The sequence below is a fragment of the Astatotilapia calliptera genome, chromosome 14 (genome assembly GCF_964374335.1).
Source record: "Astatotilapia calliptera chromosome 14, fAstCal68.1, whole genome shotgun sequence".
Classification (NCBI taxonomy): Eukaryota; Metazoa; Chordata; class Actinopteri; order Cichliformes; family Cichlidae; genus Astatotilapia; species Astatotilapia calliptera.
The window spans coordinates 13,883,790-13,901,048 of NC_137435.1; the positions used below are offsets into that span (position 1 = coordinate 13,883,790).

At 40.0% G+C, this 17,259-nt stretch overlaps 2 protein-coding genes across 7 annotated transcripts in view; both read left to right on the forward strand.

The window, feature by feature from the left end:
- plch1 (phospholipase C, eta 1) overlaps positions 1-5,975 on the forward strand; it is a 68,812-nt gene extending 62,837 nt beyond the window's left edge. For 3 of the 6 annotated variants that reach the window (XM_026191882.2, XM_026191883.2, XM_026191880.2), the window contains 4 exons: positions 57-136; positions 278-337; positions 833-1,223; positions 2,119-5,975. In XM_026191882.2, the coding sequence (XP_026047667.2) occupies positions 57-136; positions 278-337; positions 833-1,223; positions 2,119-4,805 (3,218 nt within the window). In that variant the 3' untranslated portion in view covers positions 4,806-5,975. Of the gene's footprint in view, positions 1-56; positions 137-277; positions 338-832; positions 1,224-1,728; positions 1,757-2,118 lie in introns of all 6 variants that reach the window. The other 3 variants (XM_026191884.2, XM_026191885.2, XM_026191881.2) reach the window with 3 other exon arrangements.
- A 2,668-nt stretch (positions 5,976-8,643) lies between these two features.
- Positions 8,644-14,917, forward strand: LOC113036585 (extracellular calcium-sensing receptor-like). Its single transcript, XM_026192998.2, has 11 exons — positions 8,644-9,749; positions 9,883-10,117; positions 10,252-10,326; positions 10,445-10,624; positions 10,727-10,915; positions 11,038-11,520; positions 11,630-11,839; positions 11,950-12,073; positions 12,192-12,385; positions 12,464-12,745; positions 13,056-14,917. Exons 1-11 carry the CDS (start codon positions 9,448-9,450, stop codon positions 13,476-13,478), a joined length of 2,697 nt encoding a protein of 898 aa, XP_026048783.2. The 5' UTR covers positions 8,644-9,447; the 3' UTR covers positions 13,479-14,917.
- The last annotated feature ends 2,342 nt before the right edge of the window (positions 14,918-17,259 follow it).

The following is a 17,259-nucleotide window of genomic DNA, read 5'->3' on the forward strand; positions in this document are numbered from 1 at the left end:
CTGTGTTAAACACACTGTTTAGCTCACATGCTTTCTCTCTTCATCTCTAACCACAGGTTACAGACACGTTTACTTGGAAGGGCTAACTGAAGCTTCCATTTTTGTGCACGTGTCAGTGCATGATGTCTATGGGAAGGTAAGTGCCCTATACGCCTGGGGAATCCCCTTGTTAGCCTTTTTCATCAAGTGACACATTTTTTTAACAGGTAAACAGAAAATTGCTTTTTTCTCAACACACCAGTCCATTTAAGCTATGCTCAATACTTTGTCTTTCTAGTGGAGCCCTCTAGTGCTGAACCCCAGCTTTACCATAATGCACTTTCTAGGATCTAATAAGGTATACCCGTTTACTAGGGTCTGTGTGCTGCTGCATGAAAAAGCAATGCATGATGCAAATGTGCAGTCTGGCTTATCTTCAGTGACTTTTTGTGTGTGACATTTCAATTGACTGAGTCATGCAGTTTACTTACAAATTAAGCTTTCATTCAGATTTTTTTTTTTTTTTACCTGTTGTTGTCTTATTATGAGAGTACATGTAATTATTTTTAATGTCAGCATGTGTGCACAACCAAACAACAGCTTTTTGCATTTTGTTTGCTGTGGTGACTAAGGAGTAAGGGTGCCATCTATAGACAATGTTCATGAAAGCAGGTAGTTGTTAACTGGTCATATCCAGTACATGCCAAACCTCTCATCGTTTATATAAAATTCCACATCAACATTTTAACTTCAAACTGAAATGTTGTAATGAATTTAGATTATTTTAGATCGACACACTGGTTGGTCAGGCATTACTTATACATTTTTCTTCTTGTTTGGCTCTTGTCCTCAGAGTAATCAGCTACGAGGTATCCGAGGTTTCTTTAACCGTTCTTCCAAGTCCTCCGTTGACACAAATTCCAGTGGTCCTCGAAAACGCTCCATCAGTGATCACCTCCTGCGACGCACGGCAAGTGCCCCGGCAAAGGGACGGAAGAAGACAAAGATGATGCTGTCAGAGTCAGTGGCTTCAATATCAGACCATAAGAATGGCACAGGTGCAGCTGCTGCAGGAGGAGAGGGTGTGTCTGGGAAGGAAGGAGGGATGGAGAGACGTCTCCAGCCTCGAGCCCCACTTATTCACAGGCCGATCTCCATGCCCTTAGACAGACTTCTGCAAGGGCAGCTTTCCATCTGCTCCCCAGACAAAGAACAGCATGACATAGGTGCAGACACTATTATTGGTGGGTATTTTCCATTCATCCTGCAGTCAAAGATGGAAATAAATACAGAAATTATATAAATTACTGAGAAAATTGAACCATTCTAGTTTAAATACCATCATATGACTGTTTTTGTGACTTGGCACTATTTAATTAAAATTTAACTGAATTAAATATATTTGTAAGATTCATGATCTAATATCGGACACTAACACATATCAGGCCACAGCAATCTGTGGCAAAAACAACAGAGTCAAAATGTGAAACATTTAATTTTTTAATGCCTTGTTTTTAAACTACAGCATATTTTTAAACTGTTATATTTTTTTGAATGTTACATGGAGTTGCCTTGATTTGCTTTGCAGATTAATAAATGTAAAATATTTTCTGATTTCTCTCCCTTGCTTTACTTCATGCTACAAAACTCATGTACAGTAACCATGTGAACTGACAGACTACAGCCTATTCTTCATAATACCTTAACGTGCCTTTTCTGTCCCATCTTCATTTGTGTGTTTCCTTATAGTAGAGAACTGACTAGGATATGCCTACAGGTAATCTAAAATACCTATTGTCTGAAGGTTGCATCGTTCAAAAACATACCAGTATTGCGTCCACCCAGTGTATTTTGTTGGAAAGTGGCCTGAGAAATATATTACTGTGCCATGTTATCCCATTTGACCATCTCCGTCCTGATCTGATCTTTGCAAACATGGATTCTTTCTTTATTTAAAACCTCCACCATCTTCTCCTTTCACAGTTGTACTTGGTGATCCATTTGTCTGTGTTTTGCTGTTGCCTTGTTTTGGCTGGATTGTTATTTGTTGTCAGTGTTGGTCTGCTTGGTATTCAAAATCAGTTATTGTATATAAGCATCTCTTTATTAATCCCGTATTTCATTTATCTGTGTCCACAGGATCCTGCCTTTTTGACAGGCCAAGGTCTTCATCTGTTGACCTACTCATCGAATCATCACTTGCCACAGAATCAAACACCCCTTCTCCCTCTAAGACATACAGAAACAAAGAATTTCACCAGTCAGAGACTTCTTATCTGGTTGTTGGTGTTGGAGAAGTGAGGAAGGAAGAAGACTATGCGAATTACCAACCAGAAGTCAACAAATCCAAGATCATCTCCACAAGAACAGAGAAAAACTCTCTTGTACTGCCTGCAATGAATAGCCAAATGCAACTGGATAAACCAGAAACATCATTAAGCAGCACAACATTCACAGTTGCACCTTCAGTGTCTTCATCCTCCTCCCCTGTCCCCTCATCTGTGGCCCCCCTTCCCCCTGTCAACAGGTACTGTGATTTAAAGAGCCCCAGCTCTATGCATGACAGCACAATTTCCAGAATTATTGATGCTGTATCCTTAAGCAATGAGGAAGACACATGTGGCTCTGTTTCAGCTCTTATTGGTCAATTTGAAAGCACTGTTGACCAAAACAGTTTCACATCTCATGATATGATCCCATCCCATCATTCAAACTTGAGGCCTACTACCCCTAAAACACTAGAAGAGTTCAGATCTCCTCTGAAAACCAGCGCAGATTCCCCCTACAAGAAAAATCCCACAAGTCCCCAGAAGGCAGTTCAAAAAGCAAATAATGTAAATCAGGAAATCTGTTCACCTCACAAAAGTATCCAACGTGCACCAGCCCCCATCTCCAGCCCAGAAACCACTGAGCTTGAGGAGGTCTATACCATTCTAGATGAGGAGGTTTTGTCGCCAGTATCAGTGTACAACCTGAAGAAACAGACAGTCCATGTTCAGGCAGACACTTTAAAGAGCACACCCTCAAGCAGTTTGGGGTCATCTCCAGCAAAGGTGGTTCAGGGACTGAGGAACAGTCATAATATAGGCTGGGATTGTGTGGAAAGAAAAAGAGATGATGAGATAGAGGAGAGGGTGTATGAAGAGGTGACTGATCCCCCAGGACCAATGAGTGAAACAGAACAAAATACTTCTAAAAGGTACATAGGCTCTTCTGTAAACGGTCACAGTTTCCAGATTCCCTGCGATTCATCTGGAAAAGTTTTTACAGAAGTGGAGTTAAATGTTGATGAGGATCCACTGGAGACGATGCTGACTTCCCCAAGACATTATGAGTTTGGGCTTATGAGTCCTATCAAACGCCAGGCTATATATGAAAACCATGAGTCCACTCCCAGCTGCTTCCTACAAAAACAGCCTTCTTCATATTATGATTCCCAACAGCAGTACTCATCACGTTCCTCTCACGTTGCATTTTCACAACATCATTCCCTCATGAATCAACCTTCTTATCAGCAGTTCAGTCACGATGAACATCATGACAGCTCCCAGACTTCCCTCCACTATAGACTTTTTAACTCTAGACCCTCTAAACCCAGTCCACTGCGTCAAAACAGCTACCCCATACCTCAGAGAAATTCCGAGGCCCTTAACTACACCAGAGACTTCAGCACTTCCTACCAGCAGAGGAGCTACAGTGGGAATCGTATCCTAAACATGTCTCATCAAGACAAGCTGGGGTATGAACAGCTGGAGAGGGAGCAAGCAGGATGTTACCAAAATGGTATTTCCTCTTCAGAAAGCCTCCATGATCAATCTGCTACATCTGTAAACAGCTGTAGAGACAGAGGCCTTTATTCCCCCTCTTCAGACTGTGAAGCAGTATACAGCCATCTGGACTATGACTGCATTATGTCCTCTAAGGCGCCACAGAACAGTCAGCTACACAACCAAAGTCAAACACAATCATTTGACCAACAGCAGTCATGGAACCACGAGGTTTCTCAGATTAATTATAGGCACCAGCCACAGGCTGAAACCAGAACTACACGACAGTCTAGTTTAAAGCCTTTATCACCTCTTTCTCAGTCTGATACTATAGACTCCACAGCCCCCAACCCATGCAAATCCAAATCCCTGGGAGACTTAACCTCTGAAGACATATCATGCAACTTTCAGAGCAAATACCACATTATTAGTCGCAGTTTCATCACGCCCCATATGAGGAAGCAAAAGAAGTCGGGCACCATAGAGGGAGTAACTTTCCAGTCACAGTCGTGTGATCCTCTTACCGAACAGCTACGTAAGCTGGTCAGTTTGGAGGGGGATGACAGTGACATCGATAGGCCCCAGTCTCCTCAGTTGCAAGAAAAATCCCCACTGTCACAGCCACAGGCACCAAGTTTAGCTCCTGTTGTGTCCAGGGATATAGATGATTCCCCTCCACCCCTAACACGTCGCCTATCCTCCCGTAGTCAAAGCCGTGTACGTCACATCAATAGCCGGGCTCGCGAAAGACAGCAAGAAGCTCTAAAACCTCGCTCAGGGGTGGTCATCAATAGCACTGGTGGCATTGGTGGGGTGGTATTAAGGAATAAACCAGCCTCACAGAATCCTCCAACGAACAGACACTCTACTGGTTCTTACATAGCAGGTTATCTTGGTCAGCTGGAAGACAGGGGACTTCCCGAAGGAGCTTGCACATCGTTACGTTACGGAAATGGTGACCATTATGGAGATCGATACTATACTGATGACTCTCTTCCACCTGCAAACACAAGCCACTCAGTGTCTGAGCCCGAGGTCTACTTTCTGCTCAGACTCTAATTCTGATAACTTTACATGAAATTAAGAATCTGCCAGTGATTCTTGATTAACTTCTGTTATACCAAAAGTCTGGGGATCAATGAAATAAGCACTTGCTTGTTCTCATGTTTGTTAACCCCAAGTTGAATAAATGTTTATTCTGGGCTGTTTTTAGAAAAGATAAAAGTAAAGCATCTCATATAATCCATGGTTGGATCTGACAGCATGAATTGCCTGTATGAAATGTCCACTATTTCAATAGTGAATGGTCTTTCTAATCGGCTATATATTGTCTGTATTATGCTTAATGTGTAAATGTACTTGGGAACTTTGAGTCCCTCCAAACGGCTTCCTAGACTGATTGTACAGATACTTGTTATCTTTGTCCCAGTGATGTACTGTCCAAAATATGTACACTGACTATGAAGCAAAAAAAAAAAAAAGAAGTATTGGCTGTTAAGCAGAGAGGGAATGTCTTTCTGTGTATCATTTGAATGTGTAGTAGTATCAAACAGCTAGTTTGAATTGATGGATTTCATCTTCATATCAAATGTAAGTCTTCCTTCTCTTTCCGGTGGTATTTCTTTATTTGTGTTGTGTGTAAATATTCCTGACATGATTTTTCATCTCAGATGAGTTTTAGTTGAGAATCAGTTCTAACTGTACATTTATGTTTGTGCATGTTACTTGTGAACATGTCAAGCATGACTATGCACCAGTTTATACAATAGGTGTTGCATTGACCAACCTTATTTGCACAGAACAAACAGTTGTATTGGATACAACAGAGGGCATAGGCTGGTTTGTATTGGGTGCAATACAGTACATAGACTTCTTTGCTTGGACTTGTTGCTCTTTTTGATTTGTAGAATTTGAAAATGTGATTGCAAATTAAGAAAAAAATGAGTTTAAAGGTTTTTATTTTTATAATTGCTTTGATACAGACTGCAAAAACGATCTTTTAGTTCTGTTCATTTTTATTTTGTATACGTAATGGACTGAAAAGGCAGAGTGACAACTACACTGGGCCAAGCAGAGGAGAGGAGCGTAGTAAGACTGCAGTTTTGGTGGGTTTTTTCTTTTTTGTTTCAGTGTTGCACCATCTTTTTTCTTTGTATGGCTGCTCACTGAAGAACTATGAGCATTTTCTTATCAATGCAATAAAATTATGAGATATTTGGTTTCAGCAAATGACATGTTTTTTTTCTGTGTAGTAACAGATAATCAATCAAGAATGCGGCTGAAGCTCAAAATTGATTCATTGTAAGACATAAACAGCCTCTTCTTTCCCCATATGCCACCTAAAACGTAACGGGATGTAATTGCTCATGAAATGTAATAGTGTAATAGAAAGTGTAATACAGCTGACAAATGATACACCTGTTGCTCTGGATACACAACTCCCACAGTACAAACGTTCAGGGAAATATGAGAGAAAAGAGGCATACAGCTACATAGTTTGAATGTTTATTTTTTTTTGATTTATTCAACTTTAGGCTCATTAAGACGAGATCTGAGCCAAGACTTTGCTTTTCTACCCTAATGCTCAGTATCTCAGTCGCCTTAGTTCATCCACACAATACCAAACATCACAACATCTATAACAGTGGCTGTAAGCTTTGCTTTCCAAATTAAATATTAAACTTACAAGCCACCTAAAAGCAAGAGACAGTGAAAATTGCCTTAATTATAAAGCTAATTTAATGGATTTTAGAAAGGCTATGAGATGTTGTTATTTTTCTTATGTCAGCATAATACACACAATCTACTTTTTAGGTACACCTTGCTAGCACCAAGTTGGACAGCCTCAGAGGATGGATACACTGTCATAAAAGGATGGACATGGTTAGCAATAAAAGGTAAACTGTGGCGTTTAAATGATGCTTAGTTGGTGCTAAGGGACCAAAGGTGTGCTAGGACAATATTCTCCACACCATTAAACCACCAGCAGCAGCCTGAACACCTGACAGAAGGCACAATGAAGCCATGCTTTCATGTCATTTATGCCAAGTTGTTATTCCTGCAGCTGAAATCGAGTCATCAGAACAACATTATTTACATATTGTAATTACATTTTTCCCAAAGGAACTGCTGCTTGCTGGATCGTTTCTCTTTTTCAGATCATTCTTTGTAAACCCTAGAGATGACTGTGTGCAGATTCTAGTAGATCAGCAGTTTCTGAAATACTCACACCATCCTGTCCAATGCTAACAACCATGGCAAGTTTCTTAAATCACTTTTTGAACTTCAGATGTGATTGGCTAGTTGGATATTTTTATTAGCAAGTAGTTGAGCAGCCATACCTAAGAAAGTGGCTGGTGAGTGTATATGTACATAGTCTACAGACTTCTGGTCAGTAACTGGTTTTGCCAGCTACAAACATCAAACAGTAAAGAAAAAGTAAAAAGAATCAAGACTCAATTAGAAAAATCACCGGAAGAAAGATTTGAAGGGCAGCTGGGAACTCGATCCAAAGAAAGATAAATAGTTTTCTAGATATTTTTTGGGCTAACTCCTGCGCTACAATGACCACAGATTATATAAAAAAATATTCACCCATCTTATTTTACACTTTACTGTAATTTCACTTGAGTTCGAATCATCTATATAAATGTAATGTTGAGAATTTTAGAACACATTAAAAAAACAATTAAACAAGTTAAGGTGTAGCACTGGAATTCCAGAAATAACTGGAAATCTTTCAGAGAAAAAAGGTTTTCACAAGAATTTGCAGATGTTCATTCCTTGTATTTAAGAGCTCTTTTTATTATTATTATTATTATTATTATTATTATTATTATTATTATTATTATTGTATTATTATAGTATTTTGTATTCTGCAAACACAACTATTTTTGAGCCATCTGATACTGCAGATAAAAAAGATAAAATTAATTAGATCAGATGTGATGTAGAACAAGTCTTGTACACTAAATACATTTCTATTCCTGTAAGCAAAAATGATAGAGCATCCATCCATCCATCAATCCATCCATCCATCCATCCATCCATCCATCCTCATCCGCTTTATCCGAGGCCGGTTGGCGGGGGCAGCAGCTTATAAGCAGAGAGGCCCAGACCTCCCTCTCCCCAGCCACCTCCTCCAGCTTATCCGGGGGAACACCAAGGCGTTCCCAGGCCAGCCGAGAGCCCAGGGTCTGCCCTGGGGCCTCCTCCCGGTGGGACATGCCTGGAACACCTCACCCAGGAGGCGCCCAGGGGGCATCCTTGTCAGATGCCCGAACCACCTCAGCTAGCTCCTTTCGATGTGGAGCAGCAGCTGCTCTACTCTGAGCCCCTCCCGGATGGCCGAACCTCTCACCCTATCTCTAAGGGAGAGGCCAGCCACCCTTCGGAGGAAGCTCATTTCTGCCGCTTGTATCCGCGATCTCGTTCTTTCGGTCACTACCCACAGCTCGTGGCCATAGGTGAGGGTAGGGACGTAGATCGACCGGTAAATTGAGAGCTTTGCTTTTACACTCAGCTCCCTCTTCACCACGACGGACCGGTGCAGCGTCCGCATTACTGCAGCTGCAGCCCCAATCCGTCTGTCGATCTCCGGCTCCCTTCTCCCATCACTCGCGAACAAGACCCCGAGATACTTGAACTCCTCCACTTGGGGCAGGAACTCATCCCCGACCTGGAGTGGGCACTCCACCCTTTTCCGGCTGAGAACCATGGCCTCAAATTTGGAGGTGCTGATCCTCATTCCCGCTGCTTCACACTCGGCTGCGAACCGTTCCAGTGCGAGCTGGAGGCCCTCACCCGATGAAGCCAACAGAACCACATCATCCGCAAAAATCAGAGATGAGATTCTGAGGCCACCAAAGCGAAAGCCCTCCGCCACTTGGCTGTGCCTAGAAATCCTGTCCATAAAAATTATGAACAGAACCGGAGACAAAGTGCAGCCCTGGCGGAGCCCATCACCCACCAGGAACGAGTCCAACTTATTGCCGGCAAATGATAGAGCATTTCTAAAATATTGTTTTGAACCTGCAAATAGCAGGGGAATAGTATTTTAATAGTAATTGTAGTAATAGTAGCAATCTTGAAAAAATTGGGCTTCCACAAGTGCCTCTGTGTGCAGTCAGAGCGCCTTATTTCTTTTTTTTTTTTTAATCTATTGAATTAATGTAAGTATTTGTTGTGCTCATTCACTACACCAACACTTCACAATTACCTCATTTTATATAAAATACTCCCCCCGGGGGTACAGGATACAGGGTACAGCAACCATACTGTACTCTCATACACACACCCACCACTGCCAACTGCATGCATGCTAATTACTTGTTAGCATTCAAGTGTTTTTCCACTATTACTCTGGAGAGGAGTCATTTTATTTTATCTGCTGCTTGAGTCATCAGTTTTACTTCCTTTCAAAATGCTTCCCACCTGTTATAAATAGCCACATCAACACCTCACATGTGCAGAGAGGGAGGCAGATATGTGTTGGTCGAGATAGTTTGGACTTTGTAACCAGGTGAAATCATGTTTTTGTTTAAAATGCCCTTTCTTCTTGAAGAACTCATATGAAGCTCTATAGGATTTAATTAAATGTTTTATTTAGTAAAAGTGTATTTGACTTATTTTACAGGTTTGATGAAGCTGTTTTGGGGTGAATTGTGTTTTACATTTACTAGATTTACTGTAATTACGATTCATGAATTTTCTGACATTCATGTGTGCCATATACAGAATGGCTGCTTCCACATTTTGGCTCCCCTTGCAACCCACTAAGTGGCTCTCCTCAGCCCTCTCCCTGCTGCTTGTCAGCATAATGGGTAAACCAGTGGGACTGCAGGGGGTGCAGGCGACGGTGTGCTCCCAGTTGGGTGCGCCAAGCAACAGGGGTGTCTTTCAGGATGGAGATGTGATTATCGGCGGACTCTTTAGTTTGCATTACATACCTTCAGCTGTAGAACAGGACTACACCAGACTGCCACATTATGAACCTTGTAGCGGGTAAAACTTACTCAAAACATGTTTGTTTGTTTGCTGCAATATGTATTATTTTATATTATAAAATCATATCCTGTAACCTTGCCTTTCACAGGTTGTTTAATTCACTATGATTTTTTTCCTCCTGTGGTCACAGTTTAGATTTACAAGCACTAAAATATATGTATGCTATGGCATTTGCCGTGGAGGAAATAAATCAAAACAGCGCTCTGCTACCAGGAATAAAACTAGGTTATCATATACTTGATAGCTGCGGCCGATACCCATGGGCTCTGCAAAGTGCTCTCTCACTGGTTGGAGGAGACAGACACAGCTGCAATTTAACAGCCTCTACACTTTATTCTGAAGCTTATGAACAACCCGGAGAGACAGCAGGTTTGATTTCAAATTTCATGAAGTTAAAATTTGAAAAGTTCATGTCAAACAACAAATAATATGATCCTATGACTGTGTAAAGATGCTGCTTTTATTTATTTATTTATTTATCCAATCATCAGGTGTTCAGCCTGTTCCTTTACTCATTGGAGGTCACGCATCTACAACAGGAGTGATACTCTCTAGGATCCTAGGGCCTCTCTCTGTACCAGTTGTAAGTTTTTATAATGGGAACAATGACTGATGATAATATTGTATAGTCATCTTTGAAGAGCTAATATATTTTGTAAGTTGTAAAAAACTGATATTTGTGTGGCTCACAGATCAGCTACTTGGCTAGCTGCCCCTGTCTTAGTGACAGGTCCAACTTTCCTAACTTCTTCAGAACAATCCCCAGTGATATCTACCAAGCTCGGACCATGGCACAAATGGCCATACGCCTCAACTGGACTTGGATTGGAGCTGTGCTTGCGAACAATGATTATGGTCAAAAGGCAATACAGGTGCATGTTTTCCTATTATGCTGTAAATTGCTGAATAAATCTTTGTGTCCGTCTTATATAATAAAAGGTAACATAGTGGTTGTTTATACCTCCATATTTCAGGTATTTCAGGAAGAGATTAAGGGGAAAAGGGTGTGTTTAGAATTCATTGAGACTGTTCACAGAGAAACTATTGTGAGTGATGCCAGACGGGTGGCGCTTACGATCCAGTCTTCAACTGCAACTGTGATTCTGATCTTTTGCTGGTATACAGATGTACAGAAAATATTTGTGGAACTTGCCAAGAGAAATGTGAGTAAAATATATTGACACTAGTAGCATAGGAGTTCATTAGTAAACACAAACTTGTGTTCTGAAAAATAAAAGCACTGCTGGTTTTATTGCAAACTTTCTTTATTTTGATATTTCCTTAGGTGACTGGCAGACAGTTTCTGGCCAGTGAGGCCTGGAGTACCAGTGACGATCTTCTTCAAGATATTACAATCTCTAAGGTTGCAAGTGGAGTTGTTGGTGTTGCCATTCGGAGTTCAACAATACCTGGATTTGAAAATTATCTAAAAAAGTTGAGCCCATCTCATCGTCCTGATGATGAATTTCTGAGAGAATTTTGGGAAAAGGAGTTTGGATGCAGTATTGTGAATGCCTCACACAATACTTCTACCTCATCCCATGTGAAAAAAGCTTCTATACCACCCTGCAGTGGGACAGAGTCCATAAATGAAGTGCAGCATTTCTTTAGCGACATCACCCAGCTAAGAGTGGTGTATAATGTCTACCTTGCTGTTTATGCTGCAGCCCACGCCCTTCACAGCCTACTCTCCTGCCCCAGTGGAAAAATCCCTCCTCAAAACAACATCTCTTCTTGTTCCTCTCCAAAACACATCAGAACTGTAGAGGTGATCATAATTATCACTGTGTGAGCTATTAAACACAAGTGCTGGACTTTAAGATTTCAATAAGTTGAATACTATAAAGCACTTTATATTCTCAATACTGTACTTTCAGCTATTGCAACACTTAAACACAGTGAATCTCACAACACCACAAGGAGAAGTGTTTTATTTCCAAGGAGGTGACCCCCCAGCAAAGTATGACCTTGTGAACTGGCAGAACACACCCAAGGGGACGCTAAAACTTGTTGTGGTCGGTCATGTAGATGGTTTTGACCTCCACCTTAATGAGTCAGCTATTCAGTGGAGCACAGGATCAAATCAGGTAGTCAGATTAACAAACTGCCTAAAGGTTACTGATTAATTTGCTGCAGAAAGTAGTGTTCTTGTCAATTTTTATAAGATTATGCCATGTGTCTTGTGGTTTTTATTTAGGTGCCTGATTCAGTGTGCAGTAAAAGCTGTCGCCCAGGTACACGGATGACAGATAGGAAAGGGGAACCTGTCTGCTGTTTTGACTGTATCCCATGTGCTGAAGGGGAGATTAGCAATAAAACTGGTAAGGAAATGTAAGCAGAGTTCTGGGGTAGTGTTTTCCTTGACCCTTGTCTACTTTAAGTTCATCTGCACTTTTTATTTTCCTATTTTCAATCTGCTTTTCCTCACTTCTTTACCAGATTCACTTCAGTGTGAGCAGTGTCCGTCTGAGTTCTGGTCTAATGTTGAAAGAATTGCCTGCATCCCTCGCCAGCTGGACTTTCTTTCTTTTAATGAAACTTTGGGCATTACTCTCACAACAGCAGCTGTGTCTGGTGTCAGTGTGACAACCACTGTCTTTGTCGTGTTTCTATTCTACCGTCAAACACCTATGGTGAGGTCTTTGACAAAATGTGAAATAGAGTTTAAAGTATTGATTCATTGTTTCATATTTATTTTTTCTCATATCCAGGTACGAGCCAACAATTCAGAGCTGAGCTTCCTCCTTCTTCTGTCACTCAAGCTCTGCTTCCTGTGCTCGCTTGTGTTCATTGGCCGCCCGTCAGTCTGGTCCTGCCGGTTCCAGCAGGCTGCATTTGGGATCAGCTTTGTGCTTTGTGTTTCTTGCCTCCTGGTAAAAACCATTGTGGTTCTGGCTGTTTTCCGCTCAGCTCGGCCTGGTGCTGAAACTTTAATGAAGTGGTTTGGCCCAGGCCAACAGAGAGGAAGTGTCTGCTTCTTTACCTGTATACAGGTGCACATATTCCTGTATTGATGACATAATGAGAATGTTTGCCAATAGTGTCCTTTCTCTATAGTAGATCACAATCTTTTTCATTAGCTGTCTCATCTACAAATAAAGTAAATTAATGTACAAATAAAGTACATTAATGTACAAATGAGGTAAATTAAAAAATGTGGGCAACAACAGTGGAGTAAGAACATTTAAATATTACTTTTGGGCATGATTTTTACAGTAAAATTTCACTGGAAATCCCATGCTTCATTATAATAATAATTTTTTAAATAATAATAACTTTGAGGTTTGTTTGTTCTCCATACAGGTTATCATCTGCGTTATATGGCTCTCTCTCAATCCCCCCAGGCCTCAAAGTGATTTTGGTTTTCAAGGGTCAAAGGTCACCTTGGAGTGCACCATGGAGTCTGTCGTAGGCTTCTCCCTCGTCCTAGGCTACATTGGCCTGCTGGCCTGTACCTGCCTCCTCTTGGCGTTTCTTGCTCGTAAACTTCCAGACAACTTCAATGAGGCCAAACTGATCACCTTCAGCATGCTGATTTTCTGCACTGTTTGGGTGTCCTTTGTGCCTGCTTACATTAGCTCTCCGGGGAAGTATGTTGTTGCTGTGGAAGTTTTTGCAATACTTGCCTCTAGCTATGGTTTACTGCTTTGCATTTTTGCCCCCAAATGTTTCATTATTCTTTTGAGGCCTGAGAAGAACACAAAGAAACATCTTATGGCTCGATAGTTATTCAAATGTGAGTGTAGAATTCTTTTTACATTTGTCTTTTATTAATAACTGAATTGAATTAGAAAAAGTAGTTGTGTTCTACTGTTAGTAAATAATAGAGGATAGAATCAAATATAATGCAATTATGTGTTCTATATCAATGTTTTTAGTGGGTTTTTTCCCCCTGAGTTTTGATTACAACCTGCACCAAAACCCAGTAAAATGCTTCACTTTGTTTGTTCTAGGCCAGTTTTTTTTTTTTTTCATTATGCCATCCACATAAACTGATTTAAATTTAGTGATTGCTTTTCTAACTTACTGATATGTTTTGTTGATAATAAATTGAGAGTTCAGGACAACTTATCACAACCATTACACACCAGTTTAAAGACAACAGGCCAACCCAAAACACTTATAGATATCAAATACTCAAAGATGTGCTGAGGCGACTTATGATATCATTTGGTAGTAAATAAATAAAACGGCATTGGACTTTGATAATGGAAGATACACACTCCATACAGAGAGGACTAATCTGTCAGGCAGATCACATTAATATCTTATATATTCTAAATATATACAACAATCAAAGTTCATGATAAATAGGTAGATGTCACATACACAAATAACTTTAAAGATGATATGTAGATTTTGCTGAAACTGCATGTACCAAGTCATGGCCAGCAGATGGTAGTGTCATACCATTTATTGATACTCTGTTCCTTCCCCTGGCTGCTTTGAAATTAATGTACATACAGCACTCTTATGCCATTGCAAACAGTCTTTTCTTTGACCCAAAGAAATTTGTCTCAGTCCAAATACAATTTGCAATAACAATACAATAAAGTTCATGGATTGCACTGTTAGTCCATGTTTTATTTTCAAAGGTAATTTTGGGGTTAACTGTGTTTCTACTCACATCTCTCTCTCACCACCGTATGTCACTTTAGACTGTGTATTTCAGTCACTGATATCTGCCACTTCCTGTAAACCATTTTGAATAGACAGTATGTTTTATGTGTGGCACAGAAAAAGGATTTGAGGTTGGTACATCAACCACCCTACAACTATTCACAGCGGTGTTTTAGACGAGAGCCTACGCCGTTCATGTATATTGGCGTAAGGGCACTCTCTGCAGGCTATTTTCAGATAATTTCCTCTCTGAGTGGATTCTTTATAGTGCCATTTCTGAGACAGGGGCAATCTGAAGGGGCTTTTTCATGAACAGGTTCCTTCCCAATCAACAATTTTTCATTTGCATGTAAAGCTGAAAAGCTGGATGTAATTTCCATTTGAATTTGTTGCCATGACCCTGTACGTGTTATATGAAACTACTCTATGCTTTTATACTTACAGAAAAGAAAACAAGTCTGTTTAATAATAATAAGGAATTCTGAATACCACTTTGTCCATTTATAATAATAATAAATAAGCAAATAAATAAGCAAATATTTTAATCTATTGTTACTGCATCCATTTACATTAATCATTCAGAGGCCAAATAGAAGTAGAGGTCATGTCATTTCTTGCCATGTTTAAGCCATGTTCCATTTTCTTTTTTTAAATTGTGAAATTCCTATACACACTGCAGGCTGTTTACACCTTAGTGTAGATGATTACCAACAGTGGTAAACCCTGGCAACTTAATGAAAGGGTCATAGTGACCTGAAGTACAAATTGTTTGGAGCTTCTCTTCCTTTTTCCACTAATGTATAAATATCTCAAATCACTCCTATATGAGTGACCAAAATGCTCTTTGAAAGGCTAAATTTTCAGCCAAACTATTCTATTTTTTTTACCTCCTAGGACCTGGCGTCCACATATGTTGACATCACATTTTGGGTTATTTAGACCAAAATACTCAATTTTGCTCTACAAGTGCCCGATATCCACTTACGAGGACATTATACTGTTACTGTTATATCAAAATTTTAAACAAATATCCTCATATGTGGCTCTCATTTTCGTTAGAAACAAAAATTAGGCAAAAAAAAATCTGATAATTCTTTGTTTTTACATTCATCAGGACCCAATCAGCCCAAATATCACAGAGAAATTAAAAATGCATGCCGTGGAAGAGTTCGGGTCTTAGGAGGTTAAAGTGTCCTAAATGATTTTTTTCAATTAATTTCTACTTCTACTCAACTTCTGTTTGAAGACACTTTATATTATGAGGTGAAAAAGCTACAATAAGAAAAAAAGAAGAAGAAAATCTCAATGATCAGATGACCCTTTTGAACAACCATTTGTCAACAGTGGGAAGAAAAAAAAAACTCCTTTGAACAGGAAGAAACCTCTGGCAGAACCAGGCTCAGGGAGGGGCAGCCATCTGCCACTACTAGCTGGGGGTGAGGAGAGGGGGACAGGACAAAAGACAAGAGGAAGAGAGCCAGATAATAATTATGATTAAGCGCAAAGTAGGCATAAACAGAGAGAATGAAAAGACTTGACTGAAGAAGAAATGTTTATTACAGGAAATCCCTATCATAGACCTGTTGCAGCACAAGAGAATTAAGGGTCACCTGATCTACACCTATTATAAAGCAAAGTTTTAAGCCTAATCTTAAAAGTGCAGGGGGTATCTGTTTACCTGAAGCAAAACCTAGAGGTGGCTTCAAAGAGGGGCCTGAAACCTAAAGGCTCTGCTTACCATTTTACTTTTAAATACCCTAGGAATGACAAATAAATCAGCAGTCTGAGGGCAAAGAAGTATAAGATTGGCCCTGATTATTCATGACCCTGTATATGAATAATGTGCCATGTTTTCTGAAAAACCATAAAACACAGCACAATGCAATAAAAATTACCTCACAGTTTCCTTGGCACTCTGTACCATGACCCTTTTAATAGGACTTAACTCCATGGGAAATAACACTCAAAACATGGTTTGCTGGTGCAATCTGTCAGTAAAAAAAAGAAAAGGATGAAAGCTTCAAATATAGATCAGATTCAAACAATTTCATCAAATGTTTTTCCTTTGTGAATCCTTTTTGTTTTGCATTGTATAATTCTTTTCAAATAAGAAGTGCAAGCTCATTTGGATTATGATAATCATATGTGTGGTACATGTGAACAAGCACCTATATAACTGAATAAAATGGACTGACAACTATATAACACTTTTCTAGTCATACTGACAACTCACACTGCTATGATACAACCTGCACTGTTTGCACACTTGCCTGCATGTAGATATAAAAGTGTCAAAAAAAAAAAAAGACAAATCATTGGTGGTTCACACTTGTTTATGTTGATTGAAATTTAATTTAAAACAGCCGAAACCCAATTTAACGCAGTAGATCTCCCAGGGTAAATACGGGGATGTTTTTTTACACATACTTGTCACTGAGCATGACCAATGTTTTATTGCTCCTGGTGGTACAGCTTATTGCCTTTTTGTATTACTACTGTTTCCTATTTTGGAGTCAAATCACATGTTAACTTATCTAATCATAACTGACTAGATTTATGTGAACAGTTCACATCTTTACACAGTCAGGAATAGTCACTGAATAGACATCCCTGTCTTTGTCACTGTTGTGTGAACTCATGGATGCAAAACTCACCAGAGCTGCAGCAGTCTTGCGACAGATGTAGCTGCAAATCTCACCGTCAGCTGGTAGCAATTAAGTGTCAACACTATGGCCTCCTTTCATAATACTAGATACCAGATCTGGCTCTCTCAGCTTCAGGTGTAGGGGAAGACCTGAACTTATTGCTTGGTTATTTATTAACGTCTGTCAGGTTTGCGGCCTAGTGCAAATTTGATATTTTAGCAGGTCAAACATGCTGTTTGTTA